At 47.3% G+C, this 12,842-nt stretch overlaps 1 protein-coding gene across 1 annotated transcript in view; it reads right to left on the bottom strand.

Moving 5' to 3' along the window:
* LOC121570740 (delphilin-like) overlaps window positions 1-12,842 on the bottom strand; it is a 92,452-nt gene that overhangs the window by 14,854 nt on the left and 64,756 nt on the right. The window contains 10 exon segments of the mRNA XM_045221007.1: window positions 966-1,297; window positions 1,672-1,819; window positions 2,316-2,419; window positions 2,675-2,818; window positions 3,001-3,152; window positions 5,010-5,318; window positions 6,273-6,342; window positions 6,719-6,804; window positions 12,645-12,721; window positions 12,724-12,842. The exon segment at window positions 12,724-12,842 is cut by the window's right edge and continues 77 nt beyond it. Of these exon segments, the coding sequence (XP_045076942.1) occupies window positions 966-1,297; window positions 1,672-1,819; window positions 2,316-2,419; window positions 2,675-2,818; window positions 3,001-3,152; window positions 5,010-5,318; window positions 6,273-6,342; window positions 6,719-6,804; window positions 12,645-12,721; window positions 12,724-12,842 (1,541 nt within the window).

Here is a 12,842-nt window from a genome sequence, read left to right on the forward strand (position 1 = left end):
AAACATATTCTATTCTTATTAACAATAAAAGTAACTTCAAAATGACACAATACATTATTTACCATTCATTTCTATTGGGCACAAAATAATCTGAAACACAACCAGAACAAACAGCAAATGTATCCAACAAATTTGTAGAGTCACAAGCTTAATGTATTCATTGTGTGCTATGAATATGGGACCAAATACTTAACTTTTGACTACTTTAATACACATATAAGTGAATTTGTCCTAATATTTTTAGGCCCCTAAAATGGTGGGACTATGTACAAAAAGTGTGTAACGGTTCGATATGTATGAAAATACCCTCACAATAGAGCTGACAGTCTGCACTTTAAACTCACAGTCACTGTATCATTTCAAATCCAAAGTGCCAAAACAACAAAAAATGTGTCACTCTCCCAATACTTTTGGACCTTGGAAAGGTAGTGGAGTGGGATTAGTGTGGTGTGTGAAGAATCCAATACTGTATGCAGTACAAATCACATTATTGTGGGAGCACCTCCTCTAAGAGTATGAATTAGGCTGTTTGAGAAGGTTTGAATCCTAAGCAACCTGCATACACATTGTTTTAGTAGGTCAAAGCTGTGTGCTGGAAAACCTTGGTAGAGCATGGGTGGAGTAGGCATTGCTGTGCTTGTGAATTTCCTTTCTTTTTCGGCTTCAGACCAATGCCTAATTCTCACTTAAAATATAGTTTTTTGTTTTTAATATATATACAGTGCATTCGGAAAGTATTCAGACCCTTTCCCTTTTTCCACATTTGGTTACGTTACAGCCTTATTCTAAAATTGATTAAATAAATGTTTTCCTCATCTACACACAATGTGGAATAAGTCAAGGGGTCTGAATATATATACAATAATCACTAAAGTCATGCAAGACAAGCAGCTTACTGTCTTTGTCAAACATATCATAATCAACCATCTAATGCTCTATACAGATGTGCATCTTTACGACCCTACCTCCTCGTAGTCGTTCTCGGGTGACAGGAAGTCGTCGACGATGGCAACCCTCTGACCCAGCTGCTCGCTCAGCGCGTCCAGGAAACGGTCTGTATCGGAGGAGCGCGGCGGATGAGAGAACGTGTAGCGCCTCTTATTGAGACGGGCGTGGGAGGGTGGGCTGGCGGGGTAGTCGGGGGGCGAGGGAGGGGGGCTGTCCAGGCTGATGTAGGGGTTGGACTCGGCACTGGTCTGGGAGGTGAGACCTGGGGGGTAGAACTGGACCGGGGCAGGGGGGCTAGGGAGGGGCTCCTGCCAGGCGGAGGGAGGTGGTGGGGGGCCCTTACGGCTACCTGTGGAGAGGAACAATGACATCACTGCTCCTATAGAGAAGAACATCTAACATTGCATTGATCAACTATTATGTTGACCAAGGGTTGTAGATCATGTCAATGCACAATACATGGTCTATTAATTTCTGCTGTTATAGCTATTTGGTTAGATGTTTTCATACCCAGTAGCTACCTGTGCTTGTGAACATATTCACACTCCACTGACTAACAGAGAGAGAGGTGGACTCAACTCAAACTAGAAGACATACATCTATGTCAGGCAAGCTACAATTCAGATTTCAACCTGCTTGTAATTAAGTTATTTTAACCAGATTTCCTGGACGCGTCATGATGAACAACACTTCAAGTAAAGCGTTACCGGTTGGAGTAACTACCTGTGTTAGCGTGCATGGACGGAGAGCCTGCGTGTTCGAGGACTTCCAGCTCTACCAGACTGTCTGCAGGAGGAGGAGCGCGAGCCTTCAGAGACTTGGACCTCTTCCCTGAGTACACGTTCTCCAGCTCAGCATACACTGCAGACAGCTAGACAGAGAGAATAAATTCCCTTTCATAACAACTCAGATAGAAGAGATCAAAGCCAGAAGATAAGCCCCTAAAGAGGAAACAATCTAAATCAGTGGTCACTAGTCCTAGTTCCCAAGAGCCAATGAGTGTACAGGCTTTTGTTCCAGCCTAACACTGACACACCTGCTTGAATTAATGAGCCACTCACTGGGTCCTTGAGTAATTTAATCCAGTGTGTTTTATAGTGAGGGCTGGAGCAAAAAGCTGCAGACATGGTAGCTCTCCATGACTAGGGTTGGTGACCACTGTTTTAGTCATGCTTATTCTAATATATCCCATTTAGCAGACATTTTTATCCAAAGCGACTTACAGTCGTAAGTCGGCTGGGGGCACTAATTTTACATATGGGTGGCCTCAGCGGGAATCGAACCCACGACGCTTGGCGTTGCAAGCGCCATGCTCTACCGACCGAGCCACACAGGACCACTTCTCTCAGTCTCACTTGGGTACCCACGTTGGTGAGGTTGTTGGGGGTCTCTGGGAGGGACGTCCCGTCTCCTGACTGTCTCTCCCCTGGAGCCAGCCTCATCCCCATCTCCCCTGGATCAGTACGGATCCCTACAGGAAACATACTGCATTAGGTTTCAAGGCATTCCAAAAAATACGTCTTTCTTGATACCCATTCACTTGACTGGGTAGGTGTAAGCAAAAGCTCCACCTAGTGTCAGAAATATTTATTTCATGCTACTTATGACAATACTGATGATGATGGTGATAATAATGATGATGATGACGATGATATAGCCACTGATAGTAATGATGGTGCTACTTTTACTGGTGATGAAGATGAAGGACAAAGACAAACGCAAGTACCCATCCCCAGGTGAGTGCCGATGACGAGGTCGTCAGAGCTCCGCCCACGCATGCTGGCCCTGTAGGCGGTTCCTGTCACTTTCATGGAGCTGCTACGGCGATGGGGCTCGGGGGCGGGCTCTGGCTCAGGTGGGGGGGCTGGCGCTAGAATACACACAGTGTGTGTATGTCAGTGTACACACACACACACACACACACAGACACAATCACAGATTGACGTTCTCTTTCATATCTACACATACACCCCCAAAAATCACAAATGTACACGCAGATATCACATATACTTGCATAAGCAAACACATACACACACACCTCCCAGAACCCACCTGCAGTCTTGTAACCGAGGAAACGTGATATCTTGCTCTGGCAGTGCTCCTGCTCTTCGTAGGTCAGAAGCTGGTAGACAAAACGCCAGATCACCTGCTTGGCTGGCGTGTCCAACACCGGGAAAACGTCCACGATCAGAGTGTCAACATTCCTGTCGCCATGGAAACAGAGAGGAGGGGGGAGGGGCTTGGCGGGGTTAGGGTCATCTGGCTGTCTAATCATTGGTCACGCTAATACAGTGGTCTTACAGAACCTTGCATGAAGAGAAAATGATGGTAACTTATTCTAGACAGTGTACAGTGTCTTGCAAAAGTATTCATCCCCCTTGGCGTTTTTCCTATTTTGTTGCATTACAACCTATAATTTAAATCACATTTTATTTGGATTTCATGTAATGGACATACACAAAATAGTCCAAATTGGTCAAGTGAAATGAAACAAATACCTTGTTTTAAAGAATTCAAAAAAATAAATAACGGAAAAGTGGCGCATGCATATGTATTCACCCCCTTTGCTATGAAGTCCCTAAATAAGATCTGGTGCAACCAATTACCTTCAGAAGTCACATAATTAGTTAAATAAAGTCCACCTGTGTGCAATCTAAGTGTCACATGATCTGTCTCATGATCTCAGTATATATACACCTGTTCTGAAAGGCCCCAGAGTCTGCAACACCACTAAGCACGGGGCACCACCAAGCAAGCGGCACCATGAAGACCAAGGAGCTCTCCAAACAGGTCAGGGACAAAGTTGTGGAGAATTACAGATCAGGGTTGGGTTATGAAAAAATATCAGAAACTTTGAGCTGGGCTTTACGGAAGAGTGGCCAGAAAAAAGCCATTGCTTGAAGAAAAAAATAAGCAAACAAGTTTGGTGTTTGCCAAAAGGCATGTGGGAGACTCCCCAAACATAGAAGGTACTCTGGTCAGATGAGACTAAAATTTAGCTTTTTGGCCATCAAACCCAACAACTCTCATCACCTCGAGAACACCATCCCCACAGTGAAACATGGTGGTGGCAGCATCATGCTGTGGGGATGTTTTTCATCGGCAGGGATTGGGAAACTGGTCAGAATTGAAGGAATGATGGATGGCGATAAATACAAGGAAATTCTTGAGGGAAACCTGTTTCAGTCTTCCAGAGATTTGAGACTGGGACGGAGGTTCACCTTCCAGCAGAACAATGACCCTAAGCATACTGCTAAAGCAACACTTGAGTGGTTTAAGGGGAAACATTTAAATGTCTTGGAATGGCCTAGTCAAAGCCCAGACCTCAATCCAATTGATAATATGTGGTATGACTTAAAGATTGCTGTACACCAGAGAAACCCTTCCAACTTGAAGGAGCTGGAGCAGTTTTGCCTTGAAGAATGGGCAAAAATCCCAGTGGCTAGATGTGCCAAGCTTATAGAGACATACCCCAAGAGACTTGCAGCTGTAATTGCTGCAAAATGTGGCTCTACAAAGCATTGATTTTGGGGGGGGTGAATAGTTATGCACACTCAAGTTTTCTATTTTTTTGTCTTATTTCTTGTTTGTTTCACACATTTTTTTATTTTGCATCTTCAAAGTGGTAGGCATGTTGTGTATATCAAATGATACAAACCCCCCAAAAAATCCATTTTAATTCCAGGATAAGGCAACAAAATAGGAAAAATGCCAAGGGGGGTGAATACTTTCGCAAGCCACTGTAATTGTAGGGCTGAAGGTCCTGTTTCTGTACCATGGTCTCTCAAACCAGTAGGTTATCTCTTCTTTCACACCCACTCTCTCTTTCACTCCCTCTTTCACTCTCTCTTTCAAACTCGCTTGCAATCTCTCTTTCACTCACTCTTTCAATCTCTCTTTCACTCTCTTTCAATCTCTCTTCCACTCACTCTTTCACTCTCTCTTTCAATCTCTCTTTCACTCTCTCTCGACATATTTTGTAGCTTTCTCTGATTTCTCTCACTGTCTCTCCCTCCCCCTCTCCCTCCCTCCCTATCCTTCCCTCCCTCCCTCCCTCTCACCTATGCTGGAAGAAGTTCTCCAGGGCTTTGCAGATGGTGTATCTCTCCTGGATAGTGAGCAGGTGCTCCAGCTGCTGTCCGAAGGTGCGCCCCTGGACCCTGATAGAGGAAGGCAGGATCTCAGCCACCCACTGCAGGGAGTTGAGCACTGGGGAGCGGGGGACGCCTCCACCCGGGGACGCCCTCCCTGGCCCTCCTGGCTGCTCGGGCTCGGCCAGCGTGAAGGTGGGGGGGCCTTCCTCCACGACCAGGGTGGGCATGGCACCGCTGCCCTGCAGCATGGAGACGACCTTCTCATGGGAACAACTCCTTCAGACACATATTGAGATACAGAGATAGTGTCAATATACTACAGACTCTCTACCATGATCACCACTACACTCTTAGAAAAAAAAGGTGCTATCTAGAACCTAAAATGGTTATTCGGCTGTCCCAAGAGGAGAACCCTTTGAATAACCCTTTTTGGTCCCAGGTAGAACCCTTTTGAGTTCCATGTAGAATCCTTTAAACAGAGGTTCTATATTGAACCCAAAATAGTTCTACCTAAACCAAAAAGGGTTCTCCTATGGGGACAGCCAAATAACCCTTTTGGAACCATACATATATTTATATTTTAGTCATTTAGCAGATGCTCTTATCCAGAGCGACTTACAGTTAGTGAGTGCATACATTATTTTATTTTTCATACTGGTCCCCCGTCGGAATTGAACCCACAACCCTGGCGTTGCAAACGCCATGCTCTACCAACTGAGCTACATCCCTGCCGGCCATTCCCTCCCCTACCCTGGACGACGCAGGGCCAATTATGCGCCGCCCAATACCCCATAAAGTAGCACATTCTAATGGAAACAACTGAAAAGGCCGGAACCAAAACCTTATATTGAAGTCTCTATACTACAGTATCTAAGGCTCTGATCCCTACCACAAACTACCACTGCAGAGGAAACTACTCTGCTGTTTATCCACACTCTAAGTAATTAACCAATTCAATACAACACAGCTGTCAGGTAATGCTTGTTCTTTCATCTATTTAAAAAAAGTTGTATTATTCTGTCACTACAAGAGTGTGAGATATGAACACTGGTTTCCAAATCCATACAAAGCTTACAGTTAGCTACCTGAGGTCAAGAAACAAGAGCAGTAGCCTGAAGTAAATACAACAAGAGGAGGTTGGCTTGACAACATACAAACAAACGTCAATGAACCAGTAAATCATATGTTTCTATATAAATCGACTAAGCCTCATTTCGAATGCTGTCTAACCTCATGTCAAGTCCATTGAGGAACAGGATACGGTCTCCAGGTTTGAGCCCCGCCTTATCTGCTGGACTCCCTGGAGAGAGAGAGAGAGAGAGAGAGAGAGAGAGAGAGAGAGAGAGAGAGAGAGAGAGAGAGAGAGAGAGAGAGAGAGAGAGAGAGAGAGAGAGAGAGAGAGAGAGAGAGAGAGAGAGATACATAATATAGGCTACAGAGTCTGTGCTCACAGATGGACCTCCAGAAAGCCTCAGCACATAGCTGGTGTGAACACTGTGGCAACACGACATACAGGTTGACAATAAATATGCCTTGATTGGCACCAGTCTGTGCATTTGACACTTGCCCACATGGTGTGTTGTGTGTGTGTATCCATGTGTCTGTGTCTGTGCGCATGTGTGCATGCCTGTCTGCACAAACACACACACACACACACACTGCTGTAAGCAACCTACCTGGGATGACTGAGTCGATCCATACAGGTGCATGGCCCCTGAGGGTGAATCCAAAACTCAGGTTCCCTTTGCAGACTCTCACCGTCCTGCAGTACAGATAGAAACAACACACATGAATGGATATGGCCTTGGTAAGGTGGCTCACTAACACTAACCCTTGGTAAGGTGGCTCACTCACCCTAACCCTTGGTAAGGTGGCTCCTGCTTTAGGGAACAGACTGGTGAAATTACATGGAAACAGAACATGTGAAAGTGATTCAAAAGAGACAGCTGTAGCCATGTTTCATTGTGCCCCCCAAACTGCACCCCCACCCTGCCTCAATATATGGCTTGTTACCATATAATCTCCTCTGGGTAATCCTTGGGATTAGTGTGTAATCTAAAAATGATGTTGAATTTACATTTACATTTTAGTCATTTAGCAGACGCTCTTATCCAGAGCGACTTACAGTTAGTGTGTGCATAAATTTTTCATACTGGCCCCCCGTGGGAAATGAACCCACAACCCTGGCGTTGCAAGCGCCATGCTCTACCAACTGAGAATTGTCTCATTTAAAACCTATTAGAGTCTATGGAGGGTCTGCAGTATACACTCTCCATTTCAGGTGTAAACAAATAAAAACATGCAGTTGGAAAGTACTGTAATAATGAGGTTACAACTACTCTACCTGCTGTACTGAAATACATATATCACTTCACTGATTGGATTCATATACGAGGAACACTTTGAGAGACTGTCCCAAATGGCACCCTATCCCCTATTTATTACACTACTTTTGACCAGGGTCCATATGGCTATACTCAAAAGTAGTGCACTTTATAGGGAATAGGGTACCATTTGGTACACATTCAGAGTCTTGTACACAAGTTACTTTATATCCACAGCCAGACTGAACAGCCCACCCTGCATTCACTTAAACATAGACACTCCATCCCCGAGGGACAATGTTGCTTCATTATTTGTTTTTCTGTTAGGGCCACAGAAAAAGGTGGCATTCCTTGTGATTCTCTCTTTGCACTTCTGTGGTATTATTTAGAGTATTTATAGTCTACTCTAGAGCATTAATATTCAGTGTTGTACTGTCAGAGCAGGAAGCCAGCATCAAGTTGCAAGGAATCATCATCAAGGTGCTTTCTATTCTTAAAACAGTGACACTATCTTGAACTTTCTATCAGGTATGTGTCACACCCTGGCTCTGGGACTCTATTTGTTGAGCCAGGGTGTGTTTATTCTATGTGTGATATGTCTATGTTGGGGGTTCTAGGTTGTCTGTTTCTATGTTTGCCTGTGTGACTCCCAATCAGAGGCAACGATGTAAATGTAAAATGTAAATGCAACGAGTGTCAGCTGTCGGCTGGTTGTCTCTGATTGGGAGCCATATTTAACTGTCTGTGTTTCACTTTGTGTTTGTGGGTTTTTGTTCCGTGTCGGTATTTGTTTACCGTGGACTTCACGAGTCGTGTTTTGTTTGGTATACTTTAACTAATTAAAGTCATGTTTGTTTCACACGCTGCGCCTTGGTCTACTCACTCCTACGACGATCGTGACAGAAAAACCCACCAAACCAGGACCAAGCAGCGTGTCCAGGAACACACGCAGGAGGTAACGCTGGTGGATGTCCTCCTCGGCTGGGGGCAGATTACGAAGGAGGAGGCCGTCCGGGACCGGAAGGCGATGAAGGGGGAGATCCAGGCAGGAGTGGAGAAGCGGCGTCAACCGGGCCGTGGTCGGACAGGCGAGAGGCACCCCCAATAATTTTTTAGGGGGGGGCACACGGCATGGGCGACTGGGCAGCAGGAGGCTGCCACAGGGCGAATTGGGAGATTAGGAGAGGAGGCCACCGGGTTTTGGGGGCCAGAAGACAGGTTGGCGGAGCCTGGATGGAGAGCAGAGCCAACTCCCCGTACTCAGGCATGGCAGCATGAGACTGGGCAGGTTCCGCGGTATGCGGAGCTGCGCACTGTGCCACGAGTGGTCCGGCATAGTCCGGTACGTCCTGTGCGAGCACCCCGCACGTGTTGTGCGAAGGTGGGCATGCAGCCAGGACGGAGTGTGCCGGCTCAGCGCTCGTGGCCTCCAGTGCCTCTCCTCGGTCCCGGATATCCTGCGCCAGTGTCACGTGCTGTTATGCCAGTACGGGTACACAGCCCTGTACGTCCTGTGCTGATGCCTCACACAGAGTGTGTGAAGGTAGGCATTCAGCCAGGACGGGTTGTGGCAGCTCTTCACTCCAGGTCTCCTATCCGTCTCCATAGCCCAGTCCGGCCTGTCCCTGCTCCACGCACCAAGCCTACGGTGTGCGTTGCCAGCCCAGTCCGGCCTGTCCCTGCTCCACGCACCAAGCCTACGGTGTGCGTCGACAGCCCAGCCCGGCCTGTCCTTGCTCCACGCACCAAGCCTACGGTGTGCGTCGCCAGCCCGGCCCGGCCTGTCCCTGCTCCACGCACCAAGCCTACGGTGTGCGTCGCCAGCCCAGCCCGGCCTGTCCCTGCTCCACGCACCAAGCCTACGGTGTGCGTCGCCAGCCCAGTCCGGCCAGTTGCTGCTCCACGCACCAAGCCTACGGTGTGCGTCGCCAGCCCAGCCCGGCCTGTTCCTGCTCCACGCACCGAGCCTACGGTGTGCGTCGCCAGCCCAGCCCGGCCTGTCCCTGCTCCACGCACCAAGCCTACGGGGTGTGTCGCCAGCCCGGCCCGGCCTGTCCCTGCTCCACGCACCAAGTCTACGGTGCGCGTCGCCAGCCCGGTCCGGCCTGTTCCTGCCACTCGCACCAAGTCTACGGTGCGCGTCGCCAGCCCGGCCCGGCCCGTTCCTGCCACTCGCACCAAGCCAGGGGTGCGAGTCGTCAGTCCGGCACAACCCGTGCCTGGGTCATCGGTGCCAATTCAGGTACCGCTCAACTGCTCCACTAAGGAGCTGAAGCCTACCGCTCCTGCTACGTCCAGTCCAGCTCCAGCCAGCGGGGCCAGACCGGACCAGGGGCGCTATGGGGGGTTTGTTGGAGGGTGGTGGGCAAGACCGGAGCCGGAGCCGCCGCCGAGGAGGAATGCCCACCCAGCCCTCCCCTGTTTTGCTCGTATTTAGGCGCGGTCGCAGTCCACGCCTTTAGGGGGGGGGTACTGTCACACCCTGGCTCTGGGACTCTATTTGTTGAGCCAGGGTGTGTTTATTCTATGTGTGATATGTCTATGTTGGGGGTTCTAGGTTGTCTGTTTCTATGTTTGCCTGTGTGACTCCCAATCAGAGGCAACGAGTGTCAGCTGTCGGCTGGTTGTCTCTGATTGGGAGCCATATTTAACTGTCTGTGTTTCACTTTGTGTTTGTGGGTTTTTGTTCCGTGTCGGTATTTGTTTACCGTGGACTTCACGAGTCGTGTTTTGTTTGGTATACTTTAACTAATTAAAGTCATGTTTGTTTCACACGCTGCGCCTTGGTCTACTCACTCCTACGACGATCGTGACAGTATGCACCCTTATGGGACAAACCACATCAATTTCACGTGAACACGTGAAGTGTTCCAAAAACACATGTTTTCATGTGATAACACGTAAAGCAACGTGATAACATGAAACTACACGTGAAAACATGTAAAGTGTTCCAAAAACACGTTTTAATACAACACTGTTTTACTACATGATTTCATGTGAAATTTCACATGTGAAATCATGTGGTTTTTCTGTAAGGGCAGGTACAGTCAAAACAAGGCTTCAAATAGACATAGAGTGTGTTGTTTTCTGTAGACTGACAGTGATGTGTCTATTTGAACACACTCCTACACACAGGCCATGCTAGTATAGTAATCTCTGTCAAATGTGATACATTTAGCTGTAAATGTTAGCTAATGAAGTAATTGACAGGACTGGAGAGGAGAATGATGGGCAGTTTCATTAATGGCTATAAATGACATGCCTTGAGGATAACATTTATATGATGTATTGCTTCAAACACATTGAATCAACATACAGCACCAGTATATAGGCTAAAACATTATACAGTGAGGGGAAAAAAGTATTTGATCCCCTGCTGATTTTGTACGTTTGCCCACTGACAAAGACATGATCAGTCTATAATTTTAATGGTAGGTTTATTTGAACAGTGAGAGACAGAATAACAACAAAAAAATCCAGAAAAACGCATGTCAAAAATGTTATATAAATTGATTTGCATTTTAATGAGGGAAATAAGTATTTGACCCCTCTGCAAAACATGACTTAGTACTTGGTGGCAAAACCCTTGTTGGCAATCACAGAGGTCAGACGTTTCTTGTAGTTGGCCACCAGGTTTGCACACATCTCAGGAGGGATTTTGTCCCACTCCTCTTTGCAGATCTTCTCCAAGTCATTAAGGTTTCGAGGCTGATGTTTGGCAACTCGAACATTCAGCTCCCTCCACAGATTTTCTATGGGATTAAGGTCTGGAGACTGGCTAGGCCACTCCAGGACCTTAATGTGCTTCTTCTTGAGCCACTCCTTTGTTGCCTTGGCTGTGTGTTTTGGGTCATTGTCATGCTGGAATAGCCATCTACGACCCATTTTCAATGCCCTGGCTGAGGGAAGGAGGTTCTCACCCAAGATTTGACGGTACATGGCCCCGTCCATCGTCCCTTTGATGCGGTGAAGTTGTCCTGTCCCCTTAGCAGAAAAACACCCCCAAAGCATAATGTTTCCACCTCCATGTTTGACGGTGGGGATGGTGTTCTTGGGGTCATAGGCAGCATTCCTCCTCCTCCAAACACAGCGAGTTGAGTTGATGCCAAAGAGCTCCATTTTGGTCTCATCTGACCACAACACTTTCACCCAGTTCTCCTCTGAATCATTCAGATGTTCAACTTCAGACTGGCCTGTACATGTGCTTTCTTGAGCAGGGGGACATTGCGGGCGCTGCAGGATTTCAGTCCTTCACGGCGTAGTGTGTTACCAATTGTTTTCTTGGTGACTATGGTCCCAGCTGCCTTGAGATCATTGACAAGATCCTCCCGTGTAGTTCTGGGCTGATTCCTCACCGTTCTCATGATCATTGCAACTCCACGAGGTGAGATCTTGCATGGAGCCCCAGGCCGAGGGAGATTTACAGTTCTTTTGTGTTTCTTCCATTTGCGAATAATCGCACCAACTGTTGTCACCTTCTCACCAAGCTGCTTGGCGATAGTCTTGTAGCCCATTCCAGCCTTGTGTAGGTCTACAATCTTGTCCCTGACATCCTTGGAGAGCTCTTTGGTCTTGGCCATGGTGGAGAGTTTGGAATCTGATTGATTGATTGCTTCTGTGGACAGGTGTATTTTATACAGGTAACAAGCTGAGATTAGGAGCACTCCCTTTAAGAGTGTGCTACTAATCTCAGCTCGTTACCTGTATAAAAGACACCTGGGAGCCAGAAATCTTTCTGATTGAGAGGGGGTCAAATACTTATTTACCTCAATAAAATGCAAATAAATTTATAACACTTTTGACATGCTTTTTTCTGGATTTCTTTGTTGTTATTCTGTCTCTCACTGTTCAAATAAACCTACCACTAAAATTATAGACTGATCATTTCTTTGTCAGTGGGCAAACATACAAAATCAGCAGGGGATCAAATACTTTTTTCCCTCACTGTAACACAGAGAGTCTTGTCTATGCCACTTTTCCAGATGACTAACTGACAGACTTCATTCTATAATACCTGATCCAACATATCAATCATCAGCCAGCGTGGGCTTATCATCATAGTCAACTAAGACTCTGTACTATCATTGGCTAAGGCCAGGGTGGTCAACTAAAACTCTGTACTATCATTGACCGACTGGCCAATTAGAGCCTAATTCACACTATAGGGCAATACCAAGCCAAGCCGAGCTGTTACTGCACTGGCCTGGTTACGCATCCACCATAGTTTATGTAACCATGCAATATTCCCTGAAGTGTGAATCAGGCTAAAGACTCTTACCTGCGAAGGGCTGCAGCGTTTCCAGCGTGCCCCGCGATGAGTGAGGTGGTCTTCCTGAGGCCACGGATGGGGGCATCACGCCCTCCTCGGCATGCGTTCGGGGGACGGAGCTGGCCCGGGTGGACACCAGCAGGCGCTCCGGGTGGTCCTCGCTGCGGCTTCGGCGCAGGCGGTTGCGGCTGGGGTCGCTGAAGCTCC

This window comes from Coregonus clupeaformis, chromosome 7 (assembly GCF_020615455.1).
Source record: "Coregonus clupeaformis isolate EN_2021a chromosome 7, ASM2061545v1, whole genome shotgun sequence".
Classification (NCBI taxonomy): Eukaryota; Metazoa; Chordata; class Actinopteri; order Salmoniformes; family Salmonidae; genus Coregonus; species Coregonus clupeaformis.